This window comes from Carcharodon carcharias, chromosome 2 (assembly GCF_017639515.1).
Source record: "Carcharodon carcharias isolate sCarCar2 chromosome 2, sCarCar2.pri, whole genome shotgun sequence".
NCBI lineage: Eukaryota > Metazoa > Chordata > Chondrichthyes > Lamniformes > Lamnidae > Carcharodon > Carcharodon carcharias.
In genome coordinates, this window is record NC_054468.1 from 128,646,958 (window position 1) to 128,663,603 (window position 16,646).

General features: G+C 42.7%; 1 protein-coding gene across 4 annotated transcripts in view; it reads right to left on the reverse strand.

The window, feature by feature from the left end:
- mthfd1l (methylenetetrahydrofolate dehydrogenase (NADP+ dependent) 1 like) overlaps positions 1-16,646 on the reverse strand; it is a 230,782-nt gene that overhangs the window by 183,167 nt on the left and 30,969 nt on the right. For all 4 annotated transcript variants that reach the window (XM_041182708.1, XM_041182707.1, XM_041182706.1 and 1 more), the window contains exons 2-4: positions 15,624-15,708; positions 11,476-11,520; positions 1,956-2,009 (exon numbers count right to left, since the gene is read on the reverse strand). In XM_041182708.1, coding sequence (XP_041038642.1) covers positions 1,956-2,009; positions 11,476-11,505 — 84 coding nt within the window. In that variant the 5' untranslated portion in view covers positions 11,506-11,520; positions 15,624-15,708. The remainder of the gene's footprint in view (positions 1-1,955; positions 2,010-11,475; positions 11,521-15,623; positions 15,709-16,646) is intronic.

Sequence of the window (16,646 nt, forward strand, 5' to 3'; positions counted from 1 at the left end):
CTTCGACAGAACTTGAGTTCGAGTCCAAGAAAGAGTTGAAATATAAGCTGGTTTAAGGTGTTTTTGGGGGGGGGGGAAGAGAGAGAGAGAGAATGAGAGAGAGAGAGAAGTGGAGGGGGGGTGGTGTGGTTGTAGGGACAAACAAGCAGTGATAGAAGCAGATCATCAAAAGATGTCACCAACAATAGAACAAAAGAACACATAGGTGTTAAAGTTGGTGATATTATCTAAACGAATGTGCTAATTAAGAATGGATGGTAGGGCACTCAAGGTGTAGCTCTAGTGGGGGTGGGGAGAGCATAAAATATTTTAAAATACTTAAAAATGGAAATAGGTGGGAAAAGAAAAATCTATATAATTTATTGGAAAAAAACAAAAGGAAGGGGGATACAGAAAGGGGGTGGGGATTCCAGTGCCCATGTAGGTATGTAGGCCATATGTCCCAAAGACTGGTGGATCGTATCACACAGCATGTCCTAGGTGCTGTTTGCAACGGGCAAGGTACAGACCGAATCGAACCTGCCAATGCTTGCAAAACTCAAAACAGTGTGCAACATTAGATGTGATTCCGCGACTGGGCAACATTTGCTAAATAATCCTTAGTGGGCTGAGAATCACACTGACAGCCAACTTAAGATTGTCAGTCGGGCTTGCCATTTGGCACATCTACATATACTGGCAGTTACATATATTAATACACAGGGCCCTATTCTTTGCAGACTAAAAGAACACGTACACAAGTTGCACCTGTTTCAGCTAAACAGCACAAGGAACAGCCTTTGCTGACTCATTCCTCAGGGAAATGCCTTGCCCAATCAGGGTCAAGCTGTCTGGTTTAAATTTCAAACAACATTTGGCAATTACTGTTCAGAAGTCAGTCTGTTCTGAAGAGGAGTCACACGGACTCGAAACGTTAATTCTCTGTCTCTCTTCACAGATGCTGTCAGACCGGCTGAGTTTTTCCAGCAATTTTTGTTCTTGTTTGGCAATTAACCAGTCATCATCACTGGTGCATTCTCCATGACAATGCCTCTACTAAATCAGAGTCCACTTCCCAACCAATCAGCACTCTCTGCACATACAGAATAAATTGCTATTTTCCCCTTTTATTGGTATTCTTGTGAGGTGTCCTGAGTGCAAGACAAAAAGCTTCAACATGTCTCTTCTTTCAGCAATATTCATGAACTGGAAGAGTCAAGTTTAGTATTTTCCAAAACGTTTGTAGTGGGTAGCTCCAATTCAAAGTCAAATTTAAAACCTAGCTTTTCTACTATTCTACAGGAATAGAACTGAATAGAGCCATTTACATTAAACTTGTATAGAGCCTTGGGCAGGCCACAGTTGGAGCACTGTGCATAGTTCTGGTCTCCAAATTGCAAAAATGATCTACAAACATGATACCAGAATTAAGGAGAAAGCATGAACAAGCTGGGTCTTTTACCTCCAGAAAGGAGAAGTCAGAGAGGAATTTAATATTATGAACTGGATTATATCAGAGACAGACACTGTCCCCCTCTTGTGGGACAGTCCAGAACTAGAAGAACCTTCTTCATTCAATGGTGAGGAAGTGAAATACCACAACAAGTGTAGTTGCAAAGAGCACAACTACATTTAAGGGGAAGCAAGGTATGTGTATGAGGAAAAAGGAAGCGAGAAAATGGTGACAGGGGGAGATGAAGAAAGAAGGGAGGAGGCTTGTGTGCAGCATTAACACCAGATAAGACCTGTTATACATATATGTTTCTGTGCTTTACAATTTATACAATTATATGTAACCAGCCCGAGACTTGAATGAGAATGGAAGTAAATTGTCTTTTATTACCAGGCAATAGCAAATCATCCACCCATTTTACACCTCATCCAATTTTCTGATCTGTGTGGTGGTACAGTCTATAGAATTTAAGTTGGTTTAAACCAGCACATCAAAACAATGATTATCCAAAAAACTCAGTTACCTCCTCTGTAGCACTTCCTTCTGGCAGACAAATATGAACAACATGTAACCCAACCTAAGGAAAACAAATGAGAAGTCTTAGGACATTAGAACATTCATCAAATAAATAAGTTGCATTTTTAACATAAATAGTCAGTTGGTAGTACACAACTTAAGTACTGTTGAAAAAAGAGACATGTCGAAGGTTTTTGTCTTGCACTCATCAGGACACCTCGCAAGAATACTAATAAAGGGGAAAACAACACATCATACTGTATGTGAAGAGTGCTGATTGGATGACAAGTGGCATTGCCATAGAGAAAGCACCAGTGATGGTGACATTGCTTGAAATTTAAACCAGGTAGCTTGGCAATGATTGGTCAAGGCATTGCCCTGCAGAATGAGCCAGTGAATGTTTGTCACTTATTTTTTGTTCTTTCTGTCTGCTAACAGCAGGGCCATGTATTAATATATGTAGTTTTCAGTACACAAAAGTGCACCACATTGCGAGCCTGACTGATAATCTCAAATTGGTTATCAGTGTAATTCTTAGCACACTGAGGATTATTTAGCAAATGTTGTCCAATCACAGCATTACATCTAATGCTGGACACTGTTTTGAGTTTTGCAAGCTTGGGCTGGTTGGGTACAGTCTGTACCCTACCTTCTGCGAACATGAGCTGGAGCTTGCTGTTTGAAGTGATCCACCAATCTTTGGGACATACGGCCTACAGACCTAGCTTCACACTGGCACTGAAATTCATAAACTACATTACTCATTTGTGTGATAGGCAGGATATCTTCTTGACTTGATGGCAGAGTCCTGTTAGTGGTGAATATTACTTGTGTTGCTACTGCATAGTAGCATGAAACAGCTAGCTTCACCAATTGCTCAAATTTTTGACATACCTTGCCCTTACAGGGTAATCGGAGGTAGATTGGGCACTTTTCAGGGCTGAAAGTGACGGCCGTAAGCCTGTTCATGAGTTTGAGAGATATACAGCACAAGATGATCTGATCAGGGTATCCATTTTCCTGCAGGATGCCTTTGACGAGCCCTATTTCAGCATCAAGCTTGCATGGTGCTCAAAGGGCGCAGGTCCTATTTACAAGGTTGTCGATAAGACCAATCTTATAGTGTCTGGAACTGTAAGAATCCCAATGTGTATATCGACCAGTGAAGCTAGGTTTGCAGTAGACCATGGTAGATCACCCCCTGGCAGATTTCTCAACTAGTACGTCAAGGAAGAGGAGTTCATTTGACTGCTCCGTTTCAAAGGTGAATTTGAGCACAGGATAGAGCCCATTACGATGTGTAAGGAAATTGTTACATGCAGCTGTGGATTTAAATACAGCAAATGTCTCATGCACATATCGGAAATATTCGAGTGGTAGGAGCTTAGATGTCATTCCATCAAAGGCACGTTTCGTATGGAACCCAAAGATGTTTGCAAGAGCTGGACCTAGGTGGGATCCCATGGCAACACCATCTATCTGGGCATCCATGGTGTCATTAAAACTGAACTCAAATGCGCAAGTTGCTGAGTTCATAAGTTCAATGAATACTGATTCACACATTGGTAGTGGGTCTAGGTCACTGATATAGTGCTGCAGCGCAAATATCTATGGCTTCCCTATATGGAACATTGGTGAATAGGCTGGCAATGTCATATGGGCACATGGACACAGAGCTGCTAGCGATACGCAAGTCCTGTATGGCCTTTGCAAACGTGAAGGAGTCCTTCACCGTGTATGTAGGAAACTTGGTCAAAACTGGTTGTGACAATTTGCCCATACACACGCAGACGCAGCGAACCGTGAAGACAAACCCTGTCATATACATCATTGCTCACTACTCTTACACAAGTCCAGCAAGCATCTTTTTAAGCTTACTTTCAAGCAAGGCTGTCTGGTCATCATGAGTGGCAAGTCCAATGGATATGAATTTGGACCCGTCATTAAGAATGTTGTGCATTTTGTTGATACAGCACATTTTTTAAAGGATGACGATTCCCATCCTTTTGTCAGGAAAAGCTTAGACATGTCTCTTTTTCAGCAATACTTCAGTTCTGTGCTACCAAACAACTATTTGTATACCTGAGATAGAGGTAGAACAAAGGCCAAATTCGGGATATCAAGAATATAGTTCGACTTACAGGTAAGTTAAGAACAAGTAAGCTATCTATTAAATTTCTGCAAGTGTGTATTAAATCCAAGGTTGTGCCAGTTTTCATTTCCAAAAGTATTGCTAATACTAAAGTGAGACAGTCCCATGATTGAGTAAGCATCTAAGTGAGATGAGATTGAGCAGATTGGCAATAGGGTTACTAATTTATGCCATGCCTTAGACTGCACTTGGTTTGAGTGCAAATTTCTTTCACTTCTCGATTTGATCCCTTCATTGCTTCAATAGGTGACCGCACCATAAACTGTACCTGTTTGAAACACGTCATACCATAAACTAACTTAATCAGAAGCAGTCTGGCAACGCAATTAATAATGCCACTAAATACATAACAAATCTCACTTACCATGTACTCTCAGAAAGCGAGGAGTTTGTTCTTGCGCATGGTTTAAATTTTGGTGTGCCTTCATCCCAAATCAAACAGGGAAAAGGTATTTGCTGAGTTCGAACTCCTCTACTCCCAACTATTCCACCACAACCCAGCGTCCACTGAATCCTTGAAAGCACACCTAGCTGATCTAGCGCACGCACATTATGGGATTCCAAACAACCTGTCCACTTTCACATGCAACGCGAATGTCATACACCACTGCAAGCCTTAAGACCAACCTGGACAAACACATCAGTAAACCTAAGAGACGGGAATAGTCATCCTTAACAAGCGTGACTATAAATCGACAAAATGAATGCCATTCTTAATGACAGGTCCAAATTCATATCCATTGGGCCTGTCGCTCGACATGACCGGACAGCCTTGCTCAAAAGTAAGCTAAAAAAAACGCTTGCTGGAAGAGTAGTGAGCTATGATATATATGACAGGATTCATCCTCATGGTTCGCTACGCCCACATATGTATGGTGGCCCAAGACACACAAAAGTGATGTCCCTTTACGGCCCATCTTATCTATGACCAATTCTGTACGTGAATTGGCCAAATGGTTGGACAAATTGTTACAACCAATTTTGACCAAGTTTTCCACATACACGGTGAAATATTCCTTCAGATTTGTGAAGGCCATACAGGACTTGCATATCATTGGCAATGCTGTGTCCATGTGCCCATATGACATTGCCAGCTTGTTCACCAATGTTCCACTTAGGGAAGCCATAGATATTTGCGCTGCAGCACAATGTCAGTGATCTAGATGTGCCACATGTGAATCAGTAATTATTAAACTTATGAACTCAGCAACTCGTGCAGTTGAGTTCAGTTTTAATGACACCACGTATGGCCAGATAGATGGTGCTGCCATGGGATCTCCTCTAAGCCCAGCTCTGGCAAACATCTTTGTTGGGTTCCACAAGAATTGCATCTTCGATGGAATGATACCTAACCTCCTACTCTTGCAAATTTCCAATATGTGCATGATACGTTTGCTGTATTTAAATTCACAGTTGCACGTAATAATTTCCTTACACGTCTTAATGGGCTCCATCCTGTGCTCAAATTCACCTTTGAAACGAAGCAGTCAAATGAACTCCTCTTCCTTGACGTACTAGTTAAGAAATCTGCCAGGGGGTTCTCTACCACAGTCTACCTCAAGCCTACCTTCACTGGTCAATATACACGTTGGGATTCATAACAGTTCCACACGCTGTTAAGATTGGTCTTATCGACAACCTTGTAAGGCCCGTACCCTTTGCTCACCAGCTTGATGCTGAAATAGAGCACACCAAAGGCATTCTGATCTGATCATTTCATGCTGTGTATCACACAAACTCATGAACAGGCCTAAGGCCGTCATATTCGGCCCTCAAAAGTGCCTGGTCTACCTGAGATTATCCTGGAAGGGCAAGGTATCTCAAAATTTGAGCAGCAGGTGAAGCTAGCTGTTTCACACTGCTGCTAGGCAGTAGCAACACGTGTGGTATTTGCCGTCAAGTCAAAAAGACATTCTGCCCATCACACAAATGAGTAATGTGGTATATGAATTTCAGTGCCAGTGAGATGCTAGGTATGTAGGCCGTACGTCCCAAAGACTGGCGGATCGTATCAAACAGCATGTCCAAGCCACTGTTCGCAACAGATAGGGTACAGACCGTACCCAAACAGCCCATGCTTGCAAAACTTAAAACAGTGTCCAACATTAAATGTGATTCCGTGATTGGACAACATTTGCTAAACTATCCTCAGTGTGCTAAGAATTGCACTGACAACCAATTTATTATTGGTCGTGCTCACAGTGCAGCATGTTTGCATGTATTGGAAGCTACATATACTAATACACAGGACCCTCTTCCTTGCATTCAGAAAGAACCTGTACACAGTTTACGCCTATTTCAGCTAAACAAAATAAGTGACAGCCATTTGCTGTCTCATTCTTCAGGGCAATACCTTGACCAATCAGGGTCAAGCTGCTGAGTTTAAATTTCAAACAATGCTTGGCAGTTAACCACTTGCCAAACAATCAGCACTCTCTTCACATACAGTATAATTTCTTGTTTTTCCTTTATATTGGTTTTCTTGCGAGGTGTCCTGATGAGTGCAAGATAAAAAGCTTTAACATGTCCCTTCTTTCAGCATACCCAAGTTCTGCACTACCAAACAACTATTTATGTTAAAAGTGCTATAAAAATGCAACTTATTTATTTGACGAATGCTCTTAATGTCTTAAGAGCTCTCTCATTTGTTTTCCTTAGGTTGGGTTGCATGTTGTTCATATTTGTCTCCCAGAAGGAAGTGCTACAAAGGAGGTAACTGAGTTTTCTAATAATCATTGTTTTGATGTGCTGGTTTAAACCAACTTAAATTTTTTTAGACTGTACCAATACACTGATCAGAAAATTGGACAGGTGTAAAATGGGTGGATGATTTGCTTTTGCCTGGGAATAAAAGGCAAATTTACTTCAATTCTCATTCAAGCCTCGGGCTGGTTACACAATTATATAAATTGTAAAGCACAGAAACAGATCAGTATAACAGGTCTGTTCTGGTGCTGATGCTCCACACATGCCTCCTCCCATCTTACTTCATCTCCCCCTATCACCATTTCTATTCTTCCTTTTTCCTGATACACATACCCTGCTTCCCCTTAAATGTCATAGTGCTCTTCACATCTACTACTTCTTGTAGTAGTGTGTTCCACTTCCTCACTGAGTGAAGAAGGTTCTTCTAATTCTAGACTCTCCCGCAGGAGGCAATATCTGATCTAATGATCCAGTTCCACAATTTAAATTCCTCGCTCAGGTTCGCACTCAGGATTCTCCTTTCTGGAGGAATAATTCGCAGCCTATTCATGCTTTCTTCTCAATTCTGGTATCATGCTTGTAAATCATTTTTGCAATTTGGAGACCAGAACCGTGCACAGTGCTCCAAATGTGGTCTGCTCAAAGCTCTATAGAAGTTTAATGTATACTTCTTTGTTCAATTCTATTCCTGTAGAATAGTAGAAAAGCTATGTTTTAAATTTGATTTTGAATTGGAGCTACCCACTATAAATGTTTTGGAAAGTACTAAAATTGACTCTTCCAATTCATGAGTATTGCTGAAAGAAGAGACATGTTGAAGCTTTTTGTCTTGCACTCATCAGGACCCCTCAAGAATACTAATATAAGGGGAAAACAGCAATTTATATGGCATGTGAAGAGTGCGCTGATTGGTTGGGAAGTGGACTCCGATTGGTCAAGGCATTGCCATGGAGAATGCACCAGTGATGGTGACTGACAGTTAACTGCCAAGCATTGTTTGAAATCTATACCAGGCAACTTGACCCTGATTGGTCAAGGCATTGCCCTGAAAAATGAGTCAGCAAATGGCAGTCACTTATTTTGTTTAGCTGAAACAGGTGTAGTATGTGTACATAGTCTTTCTGTTTGCAAAGAACAGGGCCCTGCATATTAATATATGTAGATTCCAGTACATGCAAACGTTCCACACTATGAGCCCGGCTGACGACTTAAATTGGCTGTCAGCGCAATTCTTAGCACACTGAGGATTAATTAGCAAATGTTGTCCAATCGCGGGATCACATCTAATGTTGGACACTGCTTTGAGTTTTACAAGCACGGGCTGGTTGGCTATGGTCTGTACGTTGCTCATTGCGAACAGTGGAAGGGACATGCTGTTTGATACGGTCCCCCATCTCAATTCCTGAACTGGCACTGAAATTCATATACTGCGGTACTCATTTGTGCGATAGGCAGAACGTCTTTTTGACTTGATGGCAGCATCCTGTTAGTGGCGAAAACCATTCATGTTGCTACTGCATAGTGGTAGCATGAAACTGCTAGCTTCACCTGTTGCTCACATTTTTGACATACCCTGCCCTTCCAGGGTAATCCAAGGTAGGCTGGGCACTTTTCAAGACTGCACAATTTACAAAATCATCTGATCACTATCCAGGACAAAGTAGCCCGCTTGACTGACGCTTTATCCACCACCTTAAAGGTTCGGTCTCTCCATCAGCAGCACACTATGGCTGCAGTACGTACCACCTAAAAGATGTACTGCAGCATCTCGGCAAGGTCCTTCAGCAGCACCTTCTAAACCCACAATCTCTACCTCATAGAAGAACAAAGGAAGCAGACACATGGGAACACCACCACCTGCAAATTCCCCCTCCAAGTTACAAACCATCTGACTTGGAACGATGTCACTGTTCTTTTACAGTTGCTGGGCCAAAATCCTGGAACTCCCTCCCTACCTACCCTGACAAGGACTGCAGCAGTTCAAGGCGGCAGCTCACCACCATCTTCTCAAGGGCAATAAATGTTAGCCTTTCCAGTGATGCCCACATTGCATAAATGAATTAAAAATTCAATCTTAATCTTGAAAGCTGATTGCTCCTGCTTTCCCCCCCATCCCTCCAACTCCAGAACAGCCTCAACAGCTGCTAGAGGAATCAGTTTCAGATTTACAATATCTTTTTTGCGGATAAAGGGTTTCCGGATTTTATTTTTGAAAAGTCTGATTTTAAAATTGTACCCTCATGTTCTGGATTCCTGCACCAGAGAACCCAGTTTCTGCAAATCTGCATTATTAATTTAAACACAATCACATCACCCCATAACCTTCCAAAATTAACAGAATACAACCTGCCCTCAAAGTTGAACTGATAAACCCCAGTTTCATTCTAGTGAATCGGTGTTGCACCTCCTTCAAGGCCAATGTATCATCATTGCATCACAAGGCTGTAAACTTGTCTCAACATTGTCCTGTATTGCTTACGGTTGGTTTCATGCAGGATTATTTTTTGCCGGGTCTCCATTTTAATTTCTCGCTCATCTAGTTTGGAGGTTGCTCAATTATTTCTCTTCATTCAACACTATCTTGCATATTGTTAGGGCTTTAAACATATTCCCTTCTTTTCCCAGCCTGATTATTCTGCCTTAGTGTAACATGTCAGCTTTATTTATTGTTCACCACACATCCGGCCTAAGTTCACCTTCCCCAAAAGGGCAGCACTGATTTGAATCCATACTGGATATGGCTCAGCCTCATTTAAAATGATTTTAAAACAAAAACTAACAATGAGTTTCCTCATCAGCCTTTCATAGCAGGGATGCAGCTGCTCTGTAGACAAGAGGGGATTTGATAGAGGTTTTCAAAATCACGAGTGGTCCAGACAGAGAAGATAGAAAGAAACTGTTTCCATCGGCAGAAGGGTCAAGAACCAGAGGACACTGATTTATGGTGATTGGCAGAACCAATGGAGACAATCTTTTTCTTTTTTACTCAGCGAGTGATTCGGATCCGGAATGCACTGCCTAACAATGTGATGGAGGCAGATTCAATCATGGCATTGAAAAGAAAATTCGATAATTAGCTTAAGAAAAAGGACTTGCACAGCTACAAGGAAAAGCCAGGCAAGTGGGACTTGCTGAGTTGCTCTTGCAGAGACCCGGCATGTACATGACAGGCCAAATGGCCTCCTTCTTTGCTGTAACCATTCTATGATTTCCAAACAATCTTAATATCGTTTTATGGCCACTTGTAACTCACCAAGTTCTGTGACTTCCAATCTGTTCATGCCATCTAGTGGCTAGCGAAATATGAATGAGGTTCCCCCTGTTGCGGCCCAGGACACACTAAAATGTAATGTCAATTGGCAAGGTACATGTGCAAATGCCCAACACATCCAGCCCAGAAATATTCCCACATGGGCTATTTTCACAGAGGTTGACCTATTATTAATACCTACACAACACGAAGGCTCAAAAATCTGGATTTATTTTCATTAGAACAAAGCACTTTATGGGACGATATGACAGAAGTTAAAATTATGAAAGGATAGGCCAGGGTAGATGGAAGCTGCAGACACCCTGGCATGCCATCCATAGGCTAGAGAAGCAGAAACGCGACAGAGGAAAAACAGCAGCACCTGCCAGCCTGGGAGCAGCAGCTGCAGTTCCCAGGGATTCTGCCCTCACAGGACCCAATATTAAAGGGGCATTGCTGTCAGAGCAGGACAAAAGGCACTTGATTCCATGCAGAATATTGCACAAGATCAGACAATGAGTCCCCCAGTAAGATTTTGCCACTTGGATGGGAGAATAGTTGTCTGCACTGGATTACAGCAAGGAATAGGTATCAGTGGGGCGAGGAGGGGCAAAAGCTTGAACAGCATCTGAAGTAGAATGGTACTGGCCCAGGTCCCATGCCCAGTGTAGGACAAAGCAAAAGCCCTGACTGCTGCTGCTAGTGTGTGGATAAAGAGCTTCAATATTTTGGACTGCTGAACTACTAGAGTCTGGAGGCAGAAATTGACATCCCCTCCCCAGAAACATGCTACCACACAGACCAGTGGACTCACCAGCATAAAGTACAGCATAGGTACAACTAGAAGTCAAGAGCTGTGATTTCAATAAGGGGGGCTGAAGCTGGGACTCAAATTCAATTTGTTTTTCAAAGATGAGGAGTAGAAACTTTCTGAAGCTTTTCATTGGCTAGGAGAACCATGAGGGTAAATGAACTTAGCAAGAGAAAATGCCTTTTAGCAACAAGAGATTGAACTAATTTGATTCAGACTTCAACTCATAGAAGAGCCAGGAGAAATAATTTTTTCTCAGCAACTTATGATCAAAAATACACTGCCTGAAAGGCTGGTGGAAGCAGATTCAATAGTAACTTTCAAAAAGGAACTAGATATGTATTTAATAAAGGAGAAATGTGTAGAGGGTGGGATAAGAGCATGGAACGGGGCTACTGGACAGCTCTTTCAAAAAACTGGCACTGATATGATGGGCCAAATGGCCTCCTTCTGTGCTATATGATTCTATGATAGAAAATATTGATTAGATAATTCATTAATTCACTGAGATAAAGGGAAATCAGGTAATGTTAAATGAAAAATGAGTAAACGACCAACATTTTCAAGTACCAACATTTACATTTCGATCATGGTGATGGAAAACTCACCTCTTCTGCCATCTTCTTGGCCTCCAACATATCATCATCAGTGATCTAAACGGAAAATAATCATCCTTTAAAAAGCCAGAAGAACATTGGAAATAGCAATGGACGTTTTCTATCAGGTAACTTCTCCAAAACATGCACAAGCCACAAACACAATTTTACCTGAAGGATACACAGCAGGATGACGTAGTATTGAGACGGTGATCAAACTACTGAAAATCACATACTCTCTAATATTTAATTCAATAAAAGTTGTGTTTCTGTACACACAGAAAACAAAATTTTAGTGACCAAGAAACATTACATGGTCTCTTATAGTAAACAAAGACACCTTGGTGAGACAAGCACTCAGTCCCAGGGTTTTGACAATATGTAAAACTTTAAGTCATCAGAATCTTTGTGCGTCAACGGTGGCTCAGTGGGTATAACTTTTACCTCAGTCAGAAATCTTGGGTTCAGGCCAACACCAGAGATTTGAACATAAAGACTAGGCAGTACAGAATACACTGCACTATCAAAGGGGCCACCTTTCGAATCAAGGTCTCATTTTTACTTTCAATTCGATGCAAAAGGAGTATTATGGACAATATTTAACGCTCAACCAACATTAATAGAACAGATGGTCTGGTCACTTATTTTATTGCTGTTTGTGGGGTCTTGCTGTGCATCAATCAGCTGTCGCATTTCCTATAACAGTGACTACATTTCAAAAGTATTTGATTAGCTGCAAAGTGGATCTTCTTTTAATTCATTCATGGGATGTGGGCTTCGCTGGCTGGGCCAGCATTTATTGCCCATCCCTAGTTGCCCTCAAGGTGGTGGTGGTGAGCCGTCTTCTTGAATTGCTGCAGTCCATGTGGTGTAGGTACACCCGCAGTACTGTCAGGAAAGTAGTTCTAGGATTTTGACCCAGCGACAGTGAAGGAATGATGATATATTTCTAAGTCAGGATGGCCAGTGACTTGGAGGGGAACTTCCAGGTGCTGGTGTTCCCATCTATCTGTTGCCCTTGTCCTTCTAGATGGTAGTGGCTATGGGTTTGGAAGGTGCTGTCTAAGGAACCTTGTTGAATTCCTGCGGTGCATCTTGTAGATGGCACACATTGCTGCCACTGTGCATCGGTGGTGGAGCAAGTGAATATTTGTGGATGTGGTGCCAATCAAGCAGTCAGCTTTGTCCTGGATGGTGTCAAGCTTCTTGTGTGTTGTGGGATCTGCACTCATCTAGGCAAGTGGGGAGTATTCCATCACATTGCTCGCTTGTGCCTTATAGATGGTGGACAGGCTTTTGGGGGGGGGGGGGGGGGGGGGGGGGGGGGGGGGGGGGGGGGGCGGTCAGGAGCTAAGTTACTCATCGCAGGATTCCTAGCCTCTGACCTGTTCTTGTAGCCACAGTATTTATATGGCTAGTCCAGTTCAGTTTTTGGTCAATGGCAACCCCCAGGATGCTGATAGTGGAGGATTCAGTGATGGTAATGCCATTGAATGTCAAGGGGTGATGGTTCGATTCTTTCTTGTTGGAGATGGTCATTGCCTGGCACGAATGTTACTTGCCATTTGTCAGCCCAAGCCTGGATATTGTCCAGGTCTTGCTGCATTTGGACATGGATTGCTTCAGTATCTGAGGAGTCATGAATAGTGCTGAACATGTTGCAATCATCAGCGAACATCCCCACTTCCGACCTAATGATGAAAGGAAGGTCATTGAACAAGCAGGTGAAGATGGTTGGGACAAGGACACTACCCCGAGGAACTCCTGCAGTGATGTCCTGGAGCTGAGATGACTGATGTCCGACAACCACAACCATCTTCCTTTGTACTAGGTAAGACCCCAACCAGTAGAGAGTTTTCCCCTGGTCCTCATTGATTCCAGTTTTGCTAGGGCTCCTTGATGCCACACTCGATCAAATGTGGCCTTGATGTCAAAGGCAGTCACTCTCACCTCACCTCGGGAATTCAGCTCTTTTGTCCATGTCTGAACCAAGGCTGTAATAAGGTCAGGAGCTGAGTGGCCCTGGAGGAACCCAAAATGGGCATCAGTGAGCAGGTTATTGCTAAGCAAGTGCCGCTTGGTTGCACTTTTGATGACCCCTTCCATTACCTTACTGATGATCAAGAGTAGACTGATGGGGCCGTAATTGGCTGGGTTGGATTTTTCCTGCTTTTTGTGTACAGGACATGCCGGGGCAATTTTCCACATAGCCAGGTAGATGCCAGTGTTGTAGCTGTACTGGAACAACTTGGCTAGAGGCTTGGCAAGTTCTGGAGCACAAATCTTCAGTACTATTGCCACAGTATTGTCAGGCCCCATGGCCTTTGCACTATCCAGTGCCTTCAGCCATTTCTTGATATCACGTGGAGTGAATTGAATTGGCTGAAGATTGGCATCTGTGATGCTGGGGACCTCTACAGGAGGCCAATATAGATCATCCACTCAGCACTTATGGCTGAAGATTGTAGCAACTGCTTCAGCCTTATCTTTTGTACTGATGTGCTGGGCTCCCCCATCACTGTGGATGGGGATATTTGCGGAGCCTCCTCCTCCAGTGAGTTGTTTAATTGTCCACCAGCATTCACGTCTGGATGAGGCAGGACTGCAGAGCTTAGATCTGATCTGTTGGTTGTAGGGTCGCTTAGCTCTGTCTATCACTTGTTGCATATGCCGTTTGGCATGCAATTAGTCCTGTGTTATAGCTTCACCAGGTTCATACCTCATTTTTAGGTATGCCTGGTGCTACTCCTGGCATGCACTCCTCCACTCCTCATTGAACCAGTATTGATTCCCTCGTATTGATTGTGTTTAAGTACAATTCTGCTGCTGCTGATGGCCCACAGCTCATGGATGCCCAGGTTTGAGTTGTTAGGTCTGTTTGAAATCATTTAGCATGGTGGTAGTGCCACACAACATGATAGAGAATATCCTCAATGTGAAGGCGGGACTTCGTCTCCACAACAAATGTGTGGTGGCCATTCCTACCGATACTGTCATGGACAGATGCATCTGCTGCTGGCAGGTTGGTGAGGATGAAGCCAAGAATCTTTTTCCTCTTGTTTATTCCCCCACCACCTGCTGAAAACCCAGTCTTGCAGATATATCCTTTGGGACTCAGCCAGCTCGGTCAGTTGTGGTGCTACTGAGCCACTCTTGGTGATGGACATTGAAGTCCTCCACCCAGAGTGCATTCTGCACCCTTGTCACCCTCGTGCTTCCTCCAAGTGGTGTTCAACATGGAGGAGGACTGATTCATCAACTGAGGGAGGGTGGTATGTGGTAATCAGCAAGAGGTTTCCTTGCCCATGTTTGACCTGAGTTGTTACAATAATCAATAATGGTTTCATGGTCATCATTTCATTTTTTATAGAATTCAAATTCCACCATCTGTCGTGATGGTGGAATTTGAACCCAGGTCTCTAGATTACTAGTCCAACGACAATACCACTATGCCATCGCCTCCCCCTAAAAGTTGTAAATGCAAGCCTTATTTTATGATTCAGTTAATATAGCCTCTATCAGAGCCCTGCCCGACAAATTGTTAGTGCATTTAATGGATAAGGGCACATAACTGGTGCTGCCCTCTTCAAACCTTCCCCGATTCTGCTGAATCCAAAGGCAGCTTAAATCAGCTACCATCCAGGTTATTTTATATCGTCAGATTATCATCAGCACCTTAGTGTGGTTGTTACTAGACTAGCTATCCTTACATGAAACTTGGCCAATTAAAAAATATTAAATAAAAAGCTGTTATCAGTAAAAGTGGCCATGCTTGATTGTCATTAAAAATCCAACAGGTTTACTTAATACCCTTGAAGGAAGGTAACCTGCTGTTCTCACCTAGTCTGGCCTATATGTGACTCCAGTCCCAAGCCAATGCAACTGACTCTTAACTGACCTTTAAAGTGACCTAGATAGTGACTCAATCAAGTGCAGCTTGGGATGGGCAATAAATGGTCTGCCTTGCCAATGACACCCAACAATGAATAAATATTATCAGGTGCTCAATAACAGCAATAACATGGGACTCAGTGACTGAAATAAACCACCAAGGGCAAGGGCAGGACAGGACGGGTTAAGGACTGAATCCACTTTCTGACTATTCACCAAAAAGAAATCTAACAAAGTAAATTTGCTTTTCATGCAGCTTGAAAACTGACCTGAACAATGGCCAGACCTGGATGAAAGCACGGCTCACATTTCTGCAAAGCTGCCAACTCTGTTTTACAATTCAGGATTATTTGCCTAGAGGGAGAGTTCAACAGAAATGCTCAGTTAGTTTTGACAGTAATTGTAAACATCTCCATCAAGAAAAACAAGCATTGCATCAATGCCCGACACACCTTTCATGAGGAGTTTCACTATTTTCCTTTGAATCAATTTTCAATGTGTTTTCACCTATGCTGTACTTACACAACTGTAGTGTAAGCATACTGTGGTTACACATGGATCAGTAAGAATCTGGAGTTGGAACCCAAAGCAACTCTGCAGAAAAGCTGAACCAAGATTCCTTCACTCCTCTTAAGCTGCAGACAGAATGGGGTTCACTTGGAGTGTGCATTCTAACTTCAATGTTGATGTGAAATGGAACAGCTTCATGCAGATGATATAATCTTATGGCGAAGCAAGCTGCATTGGGAGAGGAAAAGAAACAAGATCTTCTATCATTAGACTACGATGGACAGTGAAGTCCCATTAAGAAATCTTGCTCACTGCAGTCATTATTCAAGGCTGACCTTGTAAATCAGATAACCGGGATGGATGGGGGAGAAAAGGAGGGTTTATTCCTTCACCTGTCCTGCTCCCCTCACCTGCATATGCAGGTATTACACCGCAATGACCATCAAGCAGTCAGAGCACCATTAATCACTCTCACTGGCTAGGATAACAAATGTATATGGGATTTAATAATACTGATTTGAGGGAAACCATCTCCCACAAGTCAACTGGGACAACCAATGATGAGTTTCTTTCTCAGCCAAGTTGCAATATGATATACAGAAATGTCAACATAGGAAGCTATTCAGCCCATCTCTCCTTTGCATGTGCTAGCTTCTGAACTGGACTAATCACATTCATCTGTATGCTTTAACATTCTTCCTTTTCAAATCTTTCCTAATTCTCTTATAAATTACACTGTGGCCTCTTCCTCAACATTCCCTGATCTAACGGCCATTTCTTCT